At 40.1% G+C, this 23,979-nt stretch overlaps 1 protein-coding gene across 2 annotated transcripts in view; it reads left to right on the top strand.

Annotated features, from left to right (window-relative positions):
- LOC113406386 (collagen alpha-1(XIII) chain-like) overlaps nucleotides 1–16,158 on the top strand; it is a 28,291-nt gene extending 12,133 nt beyond the window's left edge. The window contains exons 6-8 of one of the 2 annotated variants that reach the window (XM_029911331.1): nucleotides 228–314; nucleotides 7,929–7,967; nucleotides 16,084–16,158. In XM_029911331.1, coding sequence (XP_029767191.1) covers nucleotides 228–314; nucleotides 7,929–7,967; nucleotides 16,084–16,116 — 159 coding nt within the window. In that variant the 3' untranslated portion in view covers nucleotides 16,117–16,158. Of the gene's footprint in view, nucleotides 1–227; nucleotides 315–7,928; nucleotides 7,968–10,474; nucleotides 10,923–16,083 lie in introns of those variants that run through there. The other variant, XM_026650989.2, reaches the window with a different exon arrangement.
- Nucleotides 16,159–23,979: the final 7,821 nt, after the last annotated feature.

Here is a 23,979-nt window from a genome sequence, read left to right as displayed (position 1 = left end):
CTTATCAGGACAATTGCTGAAGTGCAATACATGCAAATAAAAAATATCAATAAATCCACAAAAGGCTTTCCTATAAGAGCAACTTAACTGAAGGAATTTCCTTTTTTACAATATTTTTCTAGACGTTTATTTATTTATTTTTTTAACTATCTCTGACATTTATTTGAAATGGATGATCCTAAAGCTTTTGTGTATTTTTTTTTCTTGGACTAAACTATTATTTACAGGGGGAGAGGGGCAAGAAAGGCTCTAGAGGGCCTAAAGGGGATAAGGGAGACCAAGGAGCGCCTGGATTAGATGCACCCTGTCCATTGGTATGTTCTGTTTTATAAAATGTTTTATTTTAAGATTTGTCAATGAGGAAGAAAGAAGGAAAACTTAAAGTAAATGATGGATATAAAGAGCACCCTGCTATAACAAAAGTCACATTGCTTAAATAAGGTCCTGCGCTGCTCCAACTGGAGTCTATGGCAAAGCTGTTTTCTTCAGTGTGAGGCAGGAACAGTCCCTTAAAGCGCAATTGGGCTATAGAGTGACTTTGGCTTTGGCCCTTTCTTTTCAGGAGCTCAAAAAGGAATGGGTGAAATGGCAGGAGGCTGAGAGCAAAGGGGTTTTACTATGAAAGGAGAACCTTGGAACTCCCATGCCCCCACTTGCGGGTTGTTGTTCTTTGGCAATGTTTAACATCATCACCCTTAAGCAGCGATGAAATCTAAAATGCCTTCTTTTTTGCCTCTGAGCAGTGTCCATCTGATGTGTTTGTAAGGGAGTCGCTCCTTGATAATGACACAGGGCACCCAGGTTAGGATATCCAGTGGGAAAACAAATTGGTGCGAAATCTGATGGGAGGTACAAAAAATGATCAAGATGGCCATGTCATTCAACATGACATTATCTCACTTCATTGGAAGCCTCTTTATATTTAAAAAGTAGCAAGAATTATCCAAATTATTTTCTAAAACACTAATGGAAAAACATAATGATATATGGCAGCAAGGATTATTTTATATATATCGATCATACCCTAGCTATTAAGGAAGCTCTGTGTGTCTAAAATGTTATCATTGATCCTTTTAGTTCACCCCCCAGGTATATTATTTGCTCAAGCTGAAGAGTCACTTGCGTACCACAGTAATAAGTGCAGCGTATGTGCCCAGACGGATCCTGCACAGAAATTATTCTCTTTTGTTTCAAAGTGGGGACAGCAACTGAAGATGATTTCTAAAAACAGAGATCCTCTTCCCACTCCCCCAACCAATAGAGTCCTCCCAGATTTAACAAAATCAGAAAAGCATCTTCAGACTCACACAGAATACAGAACCGGCAAGGCAACCTTTCCTACCGGTTATGTACTAGAGATTCAAACACTGATTATTTATGTACTGGGTATGTAGCTTGAGTGCCCTTTGATTATACCAGTGCGGGACTGGGCCTCTCCTCCCATGGCATGGAGGGGATGGCATTGACTGGAATAATTATAGTGGTTGATTTCATGAACAGGGACTCCGAGGTTTTAAAGGCGAGAAGGGTGAGCCGGGGTTACCTGGGCTGGACGGGCTGGATGCCCCTTGCCCATTGGTATGGTGTTACCTTCCCTTTCCTGCATGCTTCTGTTTGCTTTTCGTTCTTGATTGTTGTTTTATGATACTTCCAAATAGTAGCATGAATTGTAAACCTACAGCAGTGGTGCCATCCTTACCAATCTCCATCCTACCTCCTCTCACACGGCTTGCTTCACAATATGACCCATAACACCCTTTGCAGTGAGTCACGGCTACTACAGCCATCCCTTTGTAGTGTGGGGAGAAATGAAGCAGTAGTCTGGATGTTCTACCACATTACAGAGTATTAACAGAGTATTGTTCATAACTGCTTCATTTCTTCCTGTAAGATTTCCTTCAGAACCCCTGCTGGACCAATGCTTCGAAAGCTGACCCTCCAATACTTCAACTCTCTATTTGATCATTTGAAATGCTTAAATCCTCCATTAACTCCGCTGGCCAAGTGTGAATACTTGAAAGTAAAGTCTGACTCTCCTCCACACCGCCTATGCACCTCCCACATTTCAAAACAACCTATAAGAATGCAGACATAACTCTCAAACAATCCCTGAGAAACATACCAGTACAGTATTTCAAGTCATCAAGTTTCCAATAACTAATTTCTAATTATAAGAGTGTCCCGAAAAGACTGAAGCACTCCACTCTTATGTCATGACTTAACAAAAGACCTCACCTAAGTAATCTTTCAATCGCTCATGAGCAACATAAATGTCTGGGGGGAAATTATGGATTTTGCAGTACATTCAGAATGTAAACAAATTTGGGCTCTAATGGAAGAATCTTTCAGAACTGAAGGCCCTTCATGGAGAATCCCATGCCAGCAGCTCCTTCTCTCTTGTGATAAGGGAGTGCCAGCTCAAACTCCTCTTCTGGCCTCAGCAGCGGGCCCAACATTTCTCCTTTCTGTTGTTCTTTAGTGTCTCAGAGAAGGTTACTCTTGACTTGAAGGCTGCCTAGTACATTTCCTGACATCCATCTTACTTGGCTCTTAAAGGGATATTATCATTTTAATGCCACTTCCTAAATACTGTATCTAACCTAAATATGACAAAGCTGCTCCTGCCATCACACTAAAAAGCATCAGTTTATTCATTTACTCAAAAAAAAAAAAAAACTCAGCTCAAATGCAGTATCTGTTCCTTAGGGTATGTCTGGGAGCATGGGTAAGGCTTATGATAGTGTAACGCCAACAGACCCCGGTTGTCAGCAGGCGGGATTGAACCAGGGGCCTCTGGAGTTTAGTGCAGAAGCCTCTACCACATGAGCTAAAAGCCAACTGCCTGTTAAGCAGACTCATTAATATCTCTCTCTAAGTGGTCTCAGTGCCACTAGATGGGACAGAACACCACACCCAGGAAGTGTGTGGGTTACAATAGCTAGTGTGCTGAAAATAGCAGTGTGGACACACAGGTGGCAGCTCAGGCTAGCCACCTAAGTCCAAGCCACCCAAGCAACTGCCTGTGCCACAATGTCCACACTGCTATTTTTATCCTGCTAGTTCAAGCAGAGCTACTGAGAGTCTGTAAGGATTTACTAAAGGAAAGTCAGTGGATTAAAACTCATGATCCTCCTAGTTTCCATTTCTAATTTGACAAGTCTGGGAACAGCTGTGACAGCATGGGTTGTACAAGCCCACCTAGGAGCCAGGGTATGGATTTGAGCAGCTAGCCTGTGTTGCCTTGGCTTTACTGCTGTTATTCAAACTAGCTAGACCAAAGCTAGCACAGCTACATATACTTCAGTCACACCTTTAGTTGCAGGCTAGAAATACCCCAAGAATGTTAGTGCCAAGTCCTACTCGGTGTTACACATGCAGAACCACATTGATTGGACCATAGACAAACCAATGGAAAATTATGTTTAAAAAAAAAGGGGGGGTGGACTTTACTGAGAAACATTTGCTGCATCTGAACTGAGTTTTTCCTGAGTAGATAAATACAGTGGTTGCCATTAAAATCTTTACAATTTTGCCTTTGCAAGTAGCTAACGTTACTGTCACTCCAAGTATTCCCTGCAGTTTGCACTTCAATTTTCTTTGCATAGTGAATAATCGAATACTTCTGTAATAATAGCCATCTTCAAAGGCCAAACTGTAAAGATTTTAATGGAAACTCCTATTCTGTGAATCCTGGGTAAATAAACAAATTCTGCCCTCATTCACACATGTGATCACAGAAGCTAAAAATGCAAAAGAACTGTTCAGTCAACTAGTTCACCTCCTGCAACTGCTAGTCACTTCTATACTGAACATTCCTAAATTGTATAAAACACTCTGAGAGCATCTCTAAATAAAAGGATTCTTCCACTACCCTGGAAGACTAGTTTATCTTCTCTGGCACTACTCCTTCCAACTGCAAATTGCACTGCAGGGCAGCAGCATAATGTATGTCTATTTCATGACTATTTTTGTTATGGGAGACACGCCAGGAAATCTGGTGAAATGAAAATGCCAACAATATACAGTATTCTGGCATCCAAGCCTGTTTGAGACATTAAATAAGCATGTTTGTTGACCCAAAACTGTTAACACTTACTTCTGCCTGGCATTCTGCTGACACAACTTACTTCCATGCAGGATCTGCACAAATGTATGGAGTCTGAACTAATGCAAATCTGAAATATGGGACTCTAATGACTCATTACTAATAAGCATGTCCCACCTCCCTCCCTCTGCAAACTAGCCTGCAACAAACACTTCCTTGTGACCCTGTTCTTCCTTTGATCCCTAAACTATAACTCTCCAGCCTCCTGTTCCTTTACACACCTAACTTTCCATTTCCTCCTGCAATCCACTACACAATTCATTCCCGCCCACCACCAGCCTACCAATGGGAATGCACTTCTTCCCCAGTAACGGATCCATAATCATTTATTTCCACAGTCCTGCAACCTGGGGGAGGGAGCATTGCTGGGAGGCTACATTAAGAGAAAAGGACTTTCTGTCATCACCCAGTGATATGTGATCCATCAAAGTTGCTTATCCATGTACTTCAGTTAACTAGTTTCTCTCTCATTATAACCTTGTTCATTTTCTTGTCTTTGTTTTTTCTTTTCTTTTTTAAAAATGAGATGGTAAGCTGTGGAGACGTCTCCTACAATAGTTAAGAAGCTAAGAATAAACTAATTTGATTGAAGAAAATGGGTCCAATTCATCCTTTGTATAATTTCACTGACTGCAGTAGAGTTAATCAGGAGTGTATATGACCCAATAGCTTGAACTGTTAGAGCAGTTGTAGGCATCTTCTATAAGGATTTGATTGAACTGTCTAACTATCAATGGCCTAACTTGTTAGGTTAGGCTGTTTACCTGTTTATTATCCCAGTAATATCTCCCCACCATCCTCTATTGCCTGTTTCACAAGGCTGGTTAGTGCTGATCTGAGTAGAATTAATGATAACAGTTCACGAAAATTCATCTACCAGTTACCAAGGCAAAGGTCACCCTGTTTGTTTACTTTTAATATCCAAATGTTTACAGGATACAAAACTTTTTCAAAATAAAAACACTCTAAACCTGTATAGGGATGTCTGATCCTGCAGTCCTTTAGTGCAGGATCCTGCCAATTTCAAAAAAAATTCTGCACAAGAAATTCTTGAAGGTTTGGGCCATGTGAGAATACAGGCCTAATCCCATCCATTTTGTTGAGGCAAAATGCCTATTTGGCCAGCTATTCAGGATGCCACAAAGGGGTCGTAAAGCTGTCTTAAAGGGGCAGCTAAAGATTCCTTCATGGTAGAGGAATCCTTATCTGGTGTGAAGCCAACTCTACTACTCCACCTCCCAGACTGTCTCAGTGTAGGAACATGTTGGGGCAGGAGGAATGTGACGGAGCGGTCTGCATTCCAGCAATCCCTACAAACATAATGGCCCCAAGTAAGCTATTGCCAGTCAGCACAATTAAGAGTACCCCTGAGGCTGCTCTAGGTTATCCCAGGGGTTGAATTGGTCCTGGTTGTACCCAGGATTAGGGGTAGGTAAGAAAGAAAGCTGGTGGAAAACAGCCCTTTTAAAGAAAAGTGCACCCATTTTCCTCAGTCCAGGGCTCTAACTACCACCTGGTAGTAAGCATTTAAAATAATTAGGATTTTAATTAGGTTGAGCATGGCAGCAGCCATCTTGATGAAAAGTGACAGCAGAAGTAAGGGAGCCTGATGTCAAAGACCAAATAAATTTTCAATCAGATTTATAGATGTTATAGTTAACATTAAAAACAAACTTTTGCATTTAGATATGAAATATTTTGCTTCCTTATTAAACAGTTAAGCTCCTATTGTGACAGTGAAATAAGCTTTCAAAGCAGGGTGAAATCGGTTTTATAATCCATTCTCCCAAATCAGTGTCCCATGCCACCACTATAGAAATTGAGCAAAATGGAGGCAGTAATTTCTTTTAATATATTCTCAGAGCCTCCATCTGGATGGCATTGAGTCTGGGCTTCACCCCAACACTAAGGGATTAGCCAGCCGCACCAGAAAAAACACTTTGCATCCATTTCAAACCAGCACTGAAAATGCCTCAATCCCACACTACGCTATGCTTTTTGTGGGGAGTGAAAACACTTTAAAAATGGGCCAATTGGGCCAAGATTATCTGTACAGTAACTCCTCACTTAACGTTGTAGTTATGTTCCTGAAAAATTCGACTTCAAGCGAAACGATGTTAAGCGAATCCAATTTCCCCATAAGCATTAATGTAAATGAGGGGGTTAGGTTCCAGGGAAATTTTTTTCACCAGTGTGTGTATATATACATACACACACACACACATATATACACACAGTATAAGTTTTAAACAAACAATTTAATACTGGTACACAGTCATGATGATTGTGAAGCTTGGTTGAGGTGGAGGAGTCAGAGGGTGGGATATTTCCCACGGAATGCCTTACTGCTAAATGATGAACTAGCAATTGGCTGAGCCCTCAATGGTTAACTCTCACACTCTACAAAGCAGCAGGAATGGAGGGAGGGGAGACACTATGAGAGAGAGATGCGCATTTCCCCTTTAAGTACGCTGACCCTACTCTTAAGTACACTGCCTTGTTAATTAGATCAGCTTGCTGAGACTGCAGCTGCTGCCAGCAAGCTCCCTCCATCCTGAGCCCTGTCGTGTGTGTCCCCTGCTCTATGGAAGATGGGGTAAGCGGGGTGCAGGTGCAGGTGCAGGAGCAGGGGGGAGAGGGACACCCTGACAGCACTTCCTGCAAACAGTGGACAAAGCAGGCAGCTGCCAAACAACGTTAGAAGGGAGCATTGCACAAACTTTAAACGAGCATGTTCCCTAATTGATCAGCAACGTAACAACGTTAACCGGGACGACTTTAAGTGAGGAGTTACTGTATCTGTCCTGTTACTATGGTTAATAAAATTTATATTATGGTAGTGCCCAAACATCCCACCCTAGTATGCCCAAACACAGATAAAGAGGCAGCCCCTACTGTGAACACCTTGCAATCTAGAATCTTCAAAATTGTTTAAAATACCAAATCATATCCTGAACTGGTGTTCTAACAAATCTGCGACTGCCACACCTTTTTCTTTGTGCCCTATATGCTGTATAGGGTTTGCCAGTGCCCCTATTTGTATCTCCTTTCTTGCTATTGAAGAATATCTACAAATAGAATAAAAGTGTCAAGCAGTGCAACACAGAGATTTCTGATGTCTCAGCAGATTTGACACAAGGGATTTCTTGACATTTAGAAATAAGGACCATACAGCCAAGACATAAGAAAACGTAACTCCCAATGAATTTTGCTCAAGTGGACAAAGTGACCATTCTTCACTCAGTGCTAAAGCCAGCCCAGATAAATGAAATGAAAATATTTTCTAGACATTTCTGCAAGTCCAGATGTTAGTGCAGTGTTTGTGATCCGCTTTGCTGTATGTTGTCAGGAATGGCACGTCACCTACGAATTATGACATGGAATCACGCATGACAACATAACCAGCCAGTTCATGTCTCCCACTGCCAACATCCTGATATGTTTTACTCCTGAGTTGCAGCTTTTATGTTTCCCTCTTCAAGGAAAACAGGGCCAAACACATTTTCTGAGCAGAACTAGAGCATATATCCATAACCCTGCAGCCTAATACCCATCAACAGGAAGCCTGTGTGTGTTCCCTGCACAACACAGACAAATTTCCCTCTTGAATCTCTGGTTTCGGATTGAACCCTAACCAGGTCTTTCAGCCAGAAAAATGGGTCACCCAAAACAGAAGGGGGGAAATTATATATATTAGGACATTCATCTCAGCCCAACTCAGACTTAAAATGTTTGTTGCAGCTATATTCGTTAACCCTTTCCTTCCTTCCGTTTGGCTCTGTCTCCTGATCCTAAACTGTGTTTGTTTCCTTCTTTGTTGTAGGGGGAAGACGGCTTGCCAGTTCAGGGCTGCTGGAATAAGGTAAAATAATCTTGGAACTTCTATGACTGTGCTGAATTAAAGGTGTTGATGCATTTTGCAGATGCTTTTCTGTGAGTCTTTCTAATGACAAAACAGATGTGTAAAGCATGCAGTGGATTTTCAGTGCCAATGCTCATGACAAGCAAGGACCAAAACTGTCCATTTGATTTATCCAATAATACACAAATAAAATAGGTTAAAAATGATGGAATTCTATTGGCAACCCTGGATATTCCAGGCTTAAAAAATATCTTATAGTTGCACAGAATCAAAACTCATTAGCTGTGTTATATTCCTACATATCAATATATTATTAGTAAATAATCCTTTTATCCATAGATCTCAAAGTACTTTGCAAAGATGGCTAAGCACTGTTATCCCCATTTGGGGGAAACTGAGGCACATAAAAAGCCAACATTTTCAAAGTGGAGTGCCTAATATTAAGCACCTGAATCCATTTTAGGCACCCAAATAAAGGTAATTGATCTGATTTTCAGAGGTTCTAAACACCTGCAGATCTAGTAGATTTAAACTGAGTTAATCTGGAGTTTCTGGTGTAAATGAGATAAGAGTTGAAACAGAAATATCTTATATGTGGTTGGGTTGTTGTTTTAAATTGTTATTACAGCCAATACAGCATGCTAAGATAAAAAACAAGACAAATAAACTAAAGCTCCAAATTTCCTTCCAATAACCTTCTGCCTGGGTTATAATTAGCATACAGTACTTTATGTTTTACAACTGAGGAGGTTTTAAAAGCTCTGAAGGGAACAGTACAGCTGGGATTTTCACAGAGCCTAAAGGAGTCAGGCATATAACTCCCATTGACTTTCAGTAGGAATTGGGTACTTAACTCCCTTAGTCCCCTTTGGAAATTCCAATCTAAAGATATAATGATAATTCAAGCTCTAGTGCTGTGATCAGCTCTAATGCTGTTTATAATATTGACTGGGAATTTCAGGTTTTAGTCCTGGCTGTATAAGGCGTAACATGATTCAGTAGCTGGAAGTTGAAGCTAGACAAATTCAGACTGGAAACAAGGCATACATTTTAAACGGTGAGAGTAATTAAACATTGGTACAATTTACCGGGGGTGTGGTGGATTCTCCATCACTGAAACTTTTTAAATCACGATTGGATGTTTTTCTCAAGGATCTGCTCTAGGAATTATGTTGGGGAAGTTCTATGGCCTGTGCTATACAGGAGGTCAGACCAGATGATCACAATGTCCCTTCTAGCCTTGGAATCTATGTTCAACTGACATACTCTGTAGCCTTGGACAAGTCACATGGGACCTAATTTTCAAAACCTGCCTCTAACTTTGGGTGCCCAACTTTAAACATCTCAGGCCTGATTTTTCAGTGCTGCTGAGCACCTGCAACTCTCATGCATTTCACTTGCAATTGTAGGTGTTCGGCACCACTAAAATTTAGGCCCTTAGTTTCTAAATTAAGACATTCCACAATTGAAGGACTCTAAACTAGAAGTCTTTTTCTGATCATTTAGGTCTTAACTTCAGTGTGTTCATGAAAAAAAGGGGTGTATTATCTACCTCACAGGGCACTTTGAAAATCAATTAATTAACTGATTTGTAAAGTGCTTTGAGATCTTTGGATAAAGGTTGCTGTTTAAGTGAAAAATAGAATTACTATGCCAAATCCTGGCCCGAGTGTATCCAGGATGGAAAGCACTCAAACTCTATGGTCTGCCTGAGCTTTGCAGTCATGACAGTTTGTGCTAATTCTGAAAGGACACACTACCTGAGGCAACTCAGAGCCCTTACAAGGCTGCCCAAAACCTACTCCATTCCCAGGGATACTCCCCCCAACCAAATCCTTGAGGAGGACATCAAAGGAGGCACTGAGACCATGCAATGAATCTGATGTCCAAGAGGAATAGGTATGACCCCTCTCCCCCAAGCAGGCTGACAGCTATGCAAGAAGAAATTTACATCTTCGAAATGGAAATATCAGATGGAAATATAGGGGCCCCCTGACCTGAAGATTCCAATCAATGATCGACTCACAGACATGCACTTACACAAACCTTGTAATAACATGTTTTCTTTAAAGAAAAACAGCATAGAAACCTATTCAGGTCCCTTCTTTTCCCTTCATTTTCTGCAGTTCAGCTGCATAGGAGTTCTTGATGCCCTATAGCCATTTCAGGCTTATGCATCCATCAGTGCCACTCTTCAGGTTCTGGGTCATTATTATTAGTATTACCTGTTGTTTACATTAGTGCAGAAAGCAGCTCCACAAACAGCAATTTCAATAGGTATGATGGGGATGAGGAGGGTGGAGAGTCATCCAACATTGTACCCCCTCCTTCCCAACCAGACAAATGAAAATGGTCATTCCTGAGGTTCTTGATTGCTTCCTCAACTGTTGTGTGTTCTGGAGCATGCTCAGATAACAAGGTCCCCCCAGCTGTGTTTCCCTCCATTAAGAAATCCTTACAGCCATTTGAATTGTGAAACTAACACAGGTTTATGTTTTCTTTTGCAGTGATGATTCTAACCATGGACTGGCCTGTGTGTTTTTTGTACATAGAATATTTATTTTTATACAGTGTTCTTTTCTGAAATGCCAAGAAGTTATACATTTTACAAATTATCAAAAGCTGCATATATTTTGTACAGAAAATACTAAATTGCCCTTTTTCTGTTTGTCAATCCTTTATATAATTCTGTGTCTATATTATGCTTATATTGTTGTGGAGTCCAGCTGTAATATTTGCATGATATTTGTGCACACTTGATAAGTATTGGAACTTAATAAATTATTGCATTCAGGTGCCAAAAGGAACTGCCCTATATAGATCTGAAGGTCATTTCCCTTGCCAAATTGGGAGAATTAAAGAATATTTGAAGTGTTATGGATTTTATTATTAAAATGAAATATGACAATGTTATCTTTTTGTGAATAAACTATGGTGTTGCTGGGGAAAGCCTGGGGCAGCCAGCAGTGCTATTAAAATGAGGGACTTCTATCTTCTATTTATTACATCAATTTAGAGCATAAGGGCTTTCTTACTCAGTTTGCCATATCCTAGTGCAACCAAACCACCACTAGAGGACACTACTGGTGCTATTTTAACAAAGGTGCCCATTCATCAGTGAGGACGTTTAGGCAGCAAAACATGTACAAACATACAGAATCTGTCTTAAACTCTTGTAACTAGTTAAGATGGTATGTCTCACATTACCAGTTAGCCACCAGCATTTGTGATTATGGCACCAGTTCAGCAAAGTACTCAAGCACCTGTCTAATTTTAAGCACAAATAGTCCCCTTAAAGTCAATGGGACTATGCACATTCTTAACATTAAGTAGCCACTTGAATGCCTTGATGAATAGAGACCTAAATGAATACTTACTGTACATACGAATACACATTTAGTGTCAAGTATCAGGGGGTAGCTGTGTTAGTCTGTATCCACAAAAACAACAAGGAGTCCGGTGGCACCTTTAGTCTTTAAGGTGCCACCGGACATTTAGTGTCAATCATGGGGTTACATGCACATTTGCAAAAGAAAATAATCATAATTTGCATATGAACATCTTAAATACTCTTCTTGGTTTACCTATATTAATGTCTCAATTCCAAGGTGCCCACTCAGATAAAACTATGTTAGTAGGTTAAAGAGAACATCACAGTGTATGTTACAGAAGCAGTAAAAGAACACAATGGGTGCCACACTAGTGTAGCAACTGACCTCCATATATAAAGACCACTTGAAAGAGATTGCTAAATCATAAACCTCAATTTGATATAATTATGCACAAGCCAAACTGTGATTCTAATAACATAGAAACTCCATTCGTGCTTGTGCATTTCACATTGTACACAACGGACCGAATTCAGTCATGACATAAGTGCAGTTCCCACTGAAATAAATCCATTTATGCCTTGGTTGAATTTTGCCCACTGTGTGTGTTATGTATTGGAAAGAAAGGGATGATGTGTAATTCCTAAAACTTGTGCACCTTTTGTAGCCCAGGTCTGAAAGGTGAAACACTAGGAGTAAAGTTTGCAATTGGGGGATAGAAGGGAAGCTAATAGTGTCAAAAAAATCACAGTGGAGATGAACAAAGTGTACTCCATCAATTGAACTAAACAGAGGCACTGAAATCAAGCTGCTTAATGCAATACTGCAGGTCTCTCACAATTTTGCTATATATTCCCTCCAAAGTACCTGCAGTACTGTATGTATCAGTCTTACATAAAAAGAATCCCTTATCTATGCAGTATAAGGAAGGTGAACACCTGGTTTGAGAAACTGCAAGTTAAAAAAGCCCCGGTATACAGTATGTATCATATCCAGAGGACTCCCAATTTGTTATCTTAGCCAACAGATTCCTCTTTGTTGCTACAATATAAACAGAACTGCCATTGCCCTGGGTTAAGACACTTTGTTTGAAACGATATAGCATGAGAACTAACAACTGTATAGCACTATTTTTTCATAAAAACATTGATATCAAATCCAGCTACCTGTTACAAGGGTGTGGAGTGTGGAGTGTGGCTGGCACGGGCAGCAGTTATCTGAACACGAACTGATACTACCCAATTCTAGTCTTACAATTGGATCAGACACAAAAAAGTCAGCCAGTACAAAAGTCAAAATAAAACCTTGTCCTAATAGTAACCCTGTTACTGAGTCCTTGTAGGGTTGTTACGGCGTTAGAGAGGAATTCCTTTGCTAACCTTGTACCAAGAAACAACCAAGATGAATCAGTCTAACCCTTTCTAAAAATGGTAGCTGTACTTAAACAGCTGGCATTGACAAACTCCTAAGAAAATTCACAACTGTCTGCTTTTTGTCTGCCCCTTTCCTGTTTTCTGAATGTGTTCTTCTTTGTTGCATGGCATGAATTTGTCACGGCAAGATTTTTTTTTTATCTAAAAGAAAACAAAACTTACAACGGTAACATTGTTTTACATGCCAACTGAAAGTTAATTCATGCGCTCAGAGGAGTATGATATTTGTTTATTATTTCTCAGGCTGTTTTTCAGCTGATAAATTTATGAGGAAGGAACCATTGTCTGAGGCATCAGGGACCTTGAAATGAAATTGCCAGAGCTCTTGGAAGTCGCTAAATCATGACAGTAAAATAGGGTTGCCAACTTTCTACTCGCACAAAACCAAAACACCCTTGCCCTGCCCTGCCACTCCTCCGAGGCCCCACCCCCACCCTACCCCTTCTCCAAGGCCCAGCCCCCCCATTCACTCCATCCCCTCCCTCCCTGTCGCTCGCTCTCCCCACCCTCATTCACTAGGTCATTTTCACCGGGCTGGCTCAGGGGTTGAGGTGCAGGAGGGGGCTCCATGCTGAGGCAGGGGGTTGAGGTGTGGAAGGGGGTGAGGGCTCCGGCTGGGGGTGCAGGCTCTGGGGTGGGCCTGGGAATGAGAGGTTTGGGTTGCAGGAGGGTGCTCCGGGCTGGGATAAAGGAGTTTGGAGGGTGGGAGGGGGATCAGGGCTGGGGCAGGAGGTCAGGGGTGCAGGCTCCAAGCGGCGCTTACCTCAAGAAGCTCCCGGAAGCAGCAGCTTGTCCCCCCTCCGGCTCCTATGCGGAGGTACGGACAGGCGGCTCTGCGTGCTGCCCCATCCTCAGGCACCACCCCCTCAGCTCCTATTGGCCGTAGTTCCCCACCAATAGGAGCTGCAGAGCTGGGGTTTGGGGCGGGAGCAGCGTGCGGAGCCCCCTGGCTGCCCCATGTGTAGGAGCCGGAGGGGGAACATGCTGCTGCTTCTGGGAGCCGTGCAGAGCCATGGCAGGCAGGGAGCCTGCCTTAGCCCCGCTGCGCCACCGACCGGACTTTTAGCGACCTGATAAGCAGTGCTGACCGAAGCCGCCAGGGTCCCTTTTTGACTGGGTGTTCTGGTCGAAAACTGGACACCTGGCAACCCTACAGAAAAAAGAGAGAGGTTTTGGGAGCACTAGACAACATGGGCTTGATATTCCTGTCACTTACTCCTTTATTGCACCAGTGTAACTCCAGTGGCTTCAGCAGAGTTGTTACTGCTTTACACCAGTGTAAATGAAAGGCGAATCAAAGACCAATTGCTGCAGCTAGAACCCACTTCCTTTTAGTCAGCAATGTGCGAATACACACACCCAGCAACTGTCAGCTCATGCTCCTCTCCCCACTTCTTTGTTCAGCTTTACTTCGAACAATTCCATTCAGAGCTTTGGGTTGGCCTGTTCTCTAAATAATTTCCAAGATATCACTAGGCTGTCAATTACTGAGTCTGGATATCAGATCTTAGGCCTTTCAGGGGTTTGTTTAACATTCCCTCTGAGTTTCCTAAAGAAGTCACTGCACATTTTAAAAATGTCACTGCAGTTTTTGTGTTGCAGTTTGACCCGCACCCATCTTCAGTGGCAGTGATGGGGTAAAATATCAAAGAGATCAGCACATCCAGGTCCCATGCACTGAAGGGGTCCCCCAAAATAATTATTTTCCAATAGTAACAATTAGTCTCCCCCTAAATAAAAAATAAATAAAAAAGATTGTGTTTCCTAGTAACGCCTCTAGCCCTATGCAGAGAGCGGTTTGGGGTTTCTGTTTTTTCTACTGATCTGCACCACCTTTAACCTTCCTTCCCTGCCCAGTTGGAAATTAACTTGGTATGCTCCTCCTCCATATCAGGAACTCCTTAGTTCAGTCCTCTACTCCCTGGTATAGTCCAGTGTTCCTTCTTCCCCACAACATTCCCCCTGCAACACATAATCACCCTCTGAAAGCTTAAGTTCAGGCCCAAGCATTTTAAATCTAAAAGCATGTATTTTTCAAGACTGAGGGCAGGTCTACACTTAAAATGCTTCTTTGGTGCAGCTGCACCAATGCAACTGCACCGCTGTAGTGCTTTAGTGAAGACACTCTACGCCAACAGGAGAAGCTCTCCTGGTGACACAACGCTGTCTACATTGGTGCTTAGGTTGGTATAACTACGTTGCTCGGGGTGGGGATTTTTCACACCCCTGAGCAATGTATTTATACCAAAGTAATTCCGTAGTGTAGACCGGGCCTGGTTTTGCTCTGAGTAGATTCCACCGACTTTACAAATTAGTTTTATTTTTATCCTTACCTGAAAAATAGCAAATACTTCAAGGCAAAGGGAATCTGTAGACTTCAGTTTAAAAGAAAACTTGGCTCTTAAATACTAAATACTTATTTTAAGGGAGTTTGGCACCTAACTCGCTTAGGTTCTTTAAGGAACCATAACACCTTTGAAAATCTGTCCCTGAGAGTCTGACAGAGTTAACAACAAAGAAGCAAAGTAGAAGAGTGTTACAAGGTATACACAAATCTGAGAGTGCGAGAAGTGAGTGTTCTTTTCAAGAGGAGGAGGCAATGATACCTAGATAGCAGGCAATTCACAAAGTAAAAAGGGGAATTGACTTCTGCGAAGGGAAAAATATTGAATTTGCTCCTTTGGTTACCCTAGAAAAATTTTGGCCAGTCAACAGAAACTTAAAAATTCTATTGTGGCTTCACAAAATAAAGCTATGCTGGTGATGAGGGGAAGATTCAAAGGGCCACAGTTCACCACTGGAAGTTCCTGAACATGCCTTCTCTCAGTTCCTAGGCCTCCTTCTTCTTGGGTGGCTAGCAGCTGATGGAAGGGCACAGAGCATGGCCTAACTCCATTCAGAGTACTTCACATTGCTGGCAGCACTAACACTCCTGCTGCCTTTGCATTCAGGAATTGCAGAAACTGGTATTGTGGTCCGCTCCCTGTGCCCTCCTTCCCCTCCTTGTGCACCAACACAGGGCCAGCCACGATCTAGTCCTGCTTTATTAGTGCTGCATGAGATATCAAGTACATGATATTTCCACCATCTTAGTCTAAAATTTTGGTTGAACAGCTATTCTCACAAGATTCCAGACCCTTACAGTTTTGGATTAGAACTAGAACTCAGATCATAGAGGCATTTTGTCATCAGTGGAATCAAATTTGAACCACCTTGAAATTTGAAGGTTTGGATTCCAGGTTCAGATTTTGGTCTATTTCTACTAAAACCTAGAGCAATAAAAAGCAGTGCTAGTATTAGGCATTACCTTTGATAGGCCATTTTCATATTAAATCATTTGTCTACCACTTTAAGGGTCAAACTCCTTGGTTGATAGCCAAAAAGTGAGACAAGCTTGGGGGATGACTGCAACAATGAAAGGAGAAGAACATCCTTCCTGAAGATTTGCTGAAGATGTTTGCAAATTACCGTCCAGGAGTTTGAAGGAATTCTTCAGTCACGCACACCAGAGTATCGTCCTTGACCAACATGCGTGGTGTGGCTACTGGAGATGGGCATACCAACAGTTTTTGCTTTGTTTTTTTGTCCCCTCCTTCCAGAGGCCAGCAGCAGAGCTAGAAAATTACATTATTATTTTTTTTGGTCATTTTCCCAAATTCTATTTTTGTCATCAGACTCTTCGCATGAAGAATTAGGTTTGTTTTCCAGCAGCCAATATGTAAAGTAAGTGTAACATAGATACAGACAATAATTCTGTGGGACTCTCTCAGTACAAGAAGGAAACTCTCTCTCTTGAACAAACATCTCTTTAAAGAAAAACTTGTATATTCATTTTGGAGAGCAGCTCCAAGAGGACATGGTAAAAGCTTTGCTACCTTTCCTGGTTACAAGATGACAAACTTCCATCTATTCCCTTTGATGATTCCATCTTTAATCCTTTCATAACCTTTTATTCTCCCCACAAGCTATACATGAATGAATCTTTTGCACACACACAAACAAAACTTCTATCCAGTTTGTACAGTCACATTATATCCTGGCATAATGGACAAAAATTCTGCTGTTTGATGAAAGTCTGTTTTCATTAAGCAGTTGCTTTGGATACTGGAGTTCCATTCAGTTTCAGTCTTTCATGATACAAATTGGAAGTATTAGTTGGCACTACACACCAGAACAAAATCATGTTAATGATGACTTTAGATCTCCAGAAATGTTTCTGATGTCTTGATAAAGTGCTTAAGTAAACTTTTCTGTGGGTACATTTCAACGGAAGTATTCCAAGATTGAAAGGAAGGATCATAGTGGTGTAATTTCCAACAGTTACAAGATATTAAGGGGTTTTACACAGATTTACTAGAGGGAAGAAAAGATTAGGCAAGGAGTTAAATGTCACATAGTACATTTCCCCCTTCATATGAAATTCTGAGTGTACAACACCGGAACCTCAGCTGCCTCACAACACGTAACACACAAATACGGCATCCCCTATTTTATTCCTATTACTGAGAGTGAAAGAAACTCTAATCATATATATTTGTATTGAGTATCTCTACTATAGAGTTCCTGCAATAAAACAATGCAGCTACAATTTATAAAATAAGTACAACTATTGCATTGAGTGCACTAATGCCCCAATTCAGCAAAGCACTTACATATGAGTAGTCCAATTAAAATCAGTGGGATTACTCATATGCTTAAAGTTAAGCATGTTCTTAAGTGCTTTGCTAAATGCATTACATTATTTTAATCACCAGAGAAATCAGGCTGATTTGGATAATGGGTTAGCAATTCATGTTGTAGTTCAGCTAGGAGGGCTTATCTTCAGAAATCAAATCCAATGTGATTTATTTTTTATCAGAATAAATCCCAGAAATAAGATACTTCTATATATACCCATATCAAGCATCTCTCACTTCAGCTGGCACTACCATGCCTACTTTGGGGTTTATTTGTTTTTTATCAGTGGTTTACTAACTGCTTTTCAGCTAAAATGCACCTTTTGTTATCATCTATCTCCATGAACAAGCTTGTGATTGGCTGCTAAGATCTGAAGTTGAGAGATGTGGTGGACGGTAACTCACCAGGAAAATTAATGATCCCATTACACAGGTTTAAGAATCATGATTAGTGTAAAAAAAAAGCCCACTTCAGAGTTCCATAACCAATGATCTAGTGGCACTATTTTTACAAACATGGCAGCACAGCATTTTGGAGTTGCTGAGACTCAAGTTTCTAAATCAGTGGGTCTCAATTTTTTTACTGGCGACTCCTTTCACATCGCAAGCCTCTGAATGCGATCCCCTTAATAAATTAAATACACTGTTTAATATATTTAACACCATTATAAATGCTGGAGGCAAGCGGGGTTTGAGGTGGAGGCTGACAGCTCACAACCCCCCTCCCCCCATGTAATGACCTTGTGACTTCTTGAGGGGTCTTAACCCCCAGTTTGAGAACCCCTGTACTAGATGATCCAAGATATCTTGAAAGCAACGTTTCAGTGCTTTTTCAACAAGGGGAATACAGAAGACTTACTTATAATTTGAAGGGCAGAAGAAGACGCTTCCTGCTTTGGTCCTAACTCTAACTGCTATGTATCAGGATAGCTTCATAAACCGGGATGTAAAGTATATTAGTACTGAACAGAGAGCAGGCCTTGAAATAACGAATGAAAACACAAACCTGTCGAAGTTTGTCATTGTAGGGGAAATTGTATGGAATACTGGAATGCCCACAGGAAAGGCACACTTGTGATTATCCTAATTTGCCTCTAGGCACTCCCAGTGCATTAAACCCACCCTGATGAAGAGCCTTTATCAGGCAGCAAAAGTTTTAAACAGATGATAGGTCATATTGACTATGAGACCTTATACAGTATCCACCTCTTCTCATCCTTATACAGAACCTTTTCAGAGAAAGTCTACTTCCAAAATAATTCAAGGATGAAGGGGACAGGAAATATCTTCATTTAAAGAATATGTGATGCAAAATTTCTTTAAGAAGTATATCAGTCACACAGATTATGCAATAAATGTATTAGCAAAGGAGAGAAATATCTTCAGGTTAATGAAGGGGTTAATTTCTTTTATTTGTAGTTTTTACTTTTCGGGGTGTAAGAACCTGACCAGAACTGCAGGCGGTGTGCCTTTTGTTTTTTAATGAAAAAAGTTATATTTATAGTTTGATAATGTTAATATCACTTTTCTTTCTGTTATTAATATTATTATGGCAATACATTTGCTCTTTTTTATTTCATTGTGATTTCTTTTAGGAGTACTTTACGTGGGACTTTGGAATATAAGGATTATAAATACTCCCCACCCCAAAGTTCCTAAGGACATTTTTGCCCTGTTTTTCCCCAGTTCATTACCAAACTGGTGCTTTTTACTGACATGTTAATTTTCAGTGCAAAGAAATATATCCACACAGGCCACCCATGGGGACCAGGTAACAGTGACCTCTCATACAAATGGTCTCTCTAAAACACTGTATTTACATTTTCAAAAATAAAAACAAGAATATATTAGGGACCAGATGACAAAAAGTGGTCTCCTCTCATACCAGGTGGTCTATCTTAAAGAAGGTGGTCTTGAAAGTTTCTCTGTGTTATTTTTGCTAGTGTTCTATGGAATCTCAGACTCATTAGGAATATCTGAAATGCTGATTAAAAAGAAACAAATTTTCAGTTATGACTTGAAAACAGTAGGATGTTGGTAGTTACCTTCTAAAATTATCCTGTTTTCTCCCTTTGTTCTCCCTGGCCCCAATAAAGCAAAGTACTTAAATTGATGCTTAACTTTAATCCAGTGGGTCTACTCACATGTTTAAAGTCAAACACATGGTTACATGCTTTGCTGGATCGGGGACTCTGTCTCTTTTCTATTTCTTTGTTCTCTGAATCATTTTCCTATAATGTCCCTTACTGTTTCATTCTGTTTGTCTCTCATGATTTTCTTTCTTTGCTTCTTTCTTTCCATTTCATCTTTCATATCATCTTTTCTTGCAACATCTTGTTCATTGTTTTATTCCCCCCCCCTTATTACCTTATCCTTTCTGCTACATTGTTTTCCAACCTTTACCTCTCTATAATCAGATATTTTGATCTGATGAAAGTATCAAACCAAAACATCAATAAAGATGGTACAGTTTTTATAGGTTTTTTTTTATTTAGTGTTTAAAATACTAGAAAACAAAGACCAGTTTAGTTTTACAACTAGTTTATGATTTTTATTGTTGTTGGTCACAATTAAATAATTGTACAACTTTGGTTCTTTGTGAAACAGACTTGCTTAGAATCATTTAAAATGTCATTTGAAAAGTACTTTCACCACAGATCATTGTATTTTTTAATTTATGTCATTTTGAGATTTCAGTAGGTCAGATGGTGGTGGTATGTGTGATGACTTGGTGGTGAAACTTCTAGAGATTATATTGGATTTTTCCTTTCTTTTGCATGGCTCTGTGTGCAAATACAGTGTCCCTGGCTTGGGGCATGCTGGGGAGTGTGGAATTCCATTTTGTGATAATTCCATTGTTTTCTCACAGTAACATCTCAACAACTGCTTCAATAAATCCTCCCCTCCACTCTCCTGCAAATGCTCATGTTTTCCCTGCTGTTACACATAATGGACAGAGCAATAACCAAGCAGTGTATCCTTCTCATGTGATGAGACTTTCAAAACAAAGCACACTTTTACTTAAAATCCATAGCCCTTACTGCAATTGCTAGATTATCTATTGCCTCCCTATCTTCAGTATGGGACAAGTGTCTAGTCTTACTATAAAAAGCAACAAAGAGTCCTGTGGCACCTTAAAGACTGGTGCCACAGGACTCTTTGTTGCTTTTTACAGATCCAGACTAACACAGCTACCCCTCTGATACTAGTGTTACTATCACAATGATCCTGAGACCACAAATAGAATGTACTTCTGCTATCCCAGTCACTGATAACAGGGTAAGAGTCTGTGCTTCATGTCTAACAGGTGCATCACAGAACTTGAGGCCTGTGGGGGGAGTGGTTATGGTGATTTTCGGCCACCTTTGCACCCTTTTGCCCAGCTTGTAGCTCTGCAGCCACCCCCCTCCTGCGTCAGCCCGACCCCCGCATACCCCTATGCCAAGGCTTGTGAGAGGGTCCTCAGAAGACTGCAGGGCTTTTAGAGCTCTTTCATGCCACTCTGGCCACTTTATCCTGTGTAAAGGTGCTGGAGTGGGCGTGAGAATTTTGCCCCTGGTCTCTCAGTCACATTTGACTCCTTTTGGATTACATCCATGCCATAGAATCATAGAATCATAGAATATCAGGGTTGGAAGGGACCTCAGGAGGTCATCTAGTCCAACCCCCTGCTCAAAGCAGGACCAATCCCCAACTAAATCCATTATGGACCTTCGGAACTAGTATGTAGCAATGCTAAATCAATGAAGATGAAAATTTGAGAAACATTTGGAGCTCAGTCCTTCAAGGTGCTGAGCACTCTGGCCCCATTCCATCAAAGAACATGCTTAAAGATAACTATGGACTGGAGCCAAAGTGCCCCAGAGTGCTCAACACCTTGTAGGATTGAGCCCTCGTTAACGTGTGTTACAGAACGACAGATTCTTTCCGTCATCCTTCTCATTTGTCTAGCCAAATAGGATGTTATTTCATCTTGTCCCACCATTTACTTTGAATTTAAATTGCCATGTTTAAACAGGATAAGTTAAGACAGATCTTTGGCCTATAGACAAAGAAATCATGCAGCCACCGCTGTGATGGAGAATAGGAACCAGTGGCCCAACCCAGCAAAATTCTCATTGACTTCAATGGTGCAGGATAAACCCCCAAATTGGCAACTGGTAGACCAGACTCTGCACAATAGTGTAAGGAGGGGATATTTTGGCCAAGAAAAATGGGGAAGATCCACCTGCCATGGAATCTTTAATGCCCATGCAGAACCGACAGGGCCTTGGTTTTTAAGGTCTCATCCACCTAATGACACACTTTAGTCTTTACAGTCCCAGAAGCAATAGAAAAAATATCATTGTATTTTTCAGTAGTATAAATTATAGTCACATCATTTACATTGCTGCAGTTTATTATTTCTACGTCTTTTGGGCTCCAAATTCATCTAATTTGGGTCTCTTGCAGTTAAAAATCAGTGATTTCCTTTTCAACCCACTAATGTCAGTCAAATGTTAATTATGGAATTAATCTGTGCAGGAGAATTATTTATTGAAGCAATTTGTTGTTATATATGTAGTTTTCTTGACTCTTACAAGAGATGTTTCACCTTTTTTTTAATAGAATGTACAATATTTAAATGTACCTGTATTAAAATGATGAATTATGGATATGTTGTGATGGGGCATTGTTTCTACACATTTCTTGTAGACATCAATTGATTTCTAAGACATTTAAATCTTTATATACTTTTTACATTTGGTACGCTGAAGTTTTCAGCTTGTATGTTAGATGTTGGAATACACTGGCATTGTAAGTGCTGTAATATACTTTTTATTAATAATAATCTTTATTATAATTATGATGATTTAGATAGGTGATTTTTGCTCCTTTTGAATTAGTTCAGATAGCTAGAAATGTCTAAGCTTTAATACAGATTCTTTACTTAAATAATAGCAAGTAGGAGGAGAGCAAAAGTTTATTTTTTTCTATATCCTTTACTACCTTATTATATGCTTTTTCAGCCAAATCAAGCCTTTGTTTTTCTTCTTGATGATGTAAGAGCACTGATTTATGTTTTGCTTTTAATCTCAATCATTCAGAACATTATTCAGAATGATTATTATGCCAGTCTGAACATTTTTGAGAGGGTTTTCTAGACTCGTACAGATGATATTTTGAAGGAATAGACCCTGAACGACATCTCTAGGAGTTGACCTTGGCCATGGAATTTGAAATATTGTATTTTAAAAATCTCCCAGTATATTTAAATATCGACATGTAAGACAGGGTTGGTTTGGTTTTTAATAAATAGATACGTTTTTTACCGATTCACATTTAACAGAGTCAGTCAGTGACCTAGTCAGGAAAAGAACCCAGAGTCACAGTCCAGTGCCATATCTACTCTATGATATATAGTAAAGAGACGAAAGGGTTAAATATTCAGCATGAATGGGGGGAATAAAGATTTAGTCAAAGGACTTCCATCCAGGAAGTGGGGATAATGGGACTTACCTCCTTATAAGATGCTATGAGATCTATGAATGAAAAGCACTATATAAGAGCTATATATTATTATTATTATAAATGGCTTAGCCATGGCACTTCATTTTAAGAATAAATACGAGAATTTCCAGGACAAAGGAGATTTTTCTGAAAATTTTCAGTACAAGGTGTCAAAAACAGGACTTAGAATGGATTGTTGGTCTCAGCCTTAAATATGGAGCCATGACTATGACTTCATAACTGGAAAAGTCCAATTAATTCCCATGCATCATGCTGAAACTTTACTCCTCAGTGTCAGAGCAGCAGTGGGGATTTCCATTTCAATTAGTGTGTGTATGTATTCCTGTACTATTTCTGTTTGTTACATATGTTGTAAATACTTTTCTTTTTCCTTTTGTAAAGTAAATGTTTACTTATATTTTTTCGTATAATTTGTAAACAGCAGCTGATCTAACTAATAAATCATAAAACCATTTACATGTCTTGTTTCAATTTTGGGACGGGTTTTTCTTTGTAATTACTTTTTAAATTATGTAATTATTATATGTTGTTTAGAAGTAGCTTAGGACCCAAATGTCACTGGCATGCCTTACAAATGTTATGGAATTGTGGGAAATGCTCTCTATATTGTAAATAACTAAGTTTTTTAAAAAAAATTAAAAATTCAACACTCCAAGAAATTTTTCAAAATAAACCATTTTGCAAGAAACAAATAAATAAATCACATGATTGTCTACTGCTGTCTCATCCGCAGAAGTTCAAGTAACTAACACTTGCCCAAGTTGTGCTTATATAATTGGGGAAGCTGGTGCAGAAATAGAAAGTAAAAAAACCAAAAAGCCATAAATCATGTGGTGTTCCCATTCTGCTCCAAAACAAAGGCAGTACACATTGTCCAGAGTCAAAACTCACCTTTTCCTGGGCTCTGGCTTTAATAAAGAGGTATTAAAATAAACTCTTGTTCAAGGCTTTTTGGATTATTTGTATTAAAGTAGGACCTAAGACTGCCTGATATCAGAACTTCATTGGGTTACGGACTGTACAAACACATAACAAGAGAAAGTCTCTGCCCTGAACAGTTTAC

Source organism: Terrapene carolina, unplaced genomic scaffold, assembly GCF_002925995.2.
Source record: "Terrapene carolina triunguis isolate 2854851 unplaced genomic scaffold, T_m_triunguis-2.0 Scaffold95, whole genome shotgun sequence".
NCBI classification, from domain to species: Eukaryota; Metazoa; Chordata; order Testudines; family Emydidae; genus Terrapene; species Terrapene triunguis.
This window is presented reverse-complemented; position numbering and strand designations above follow the sequence as displayed.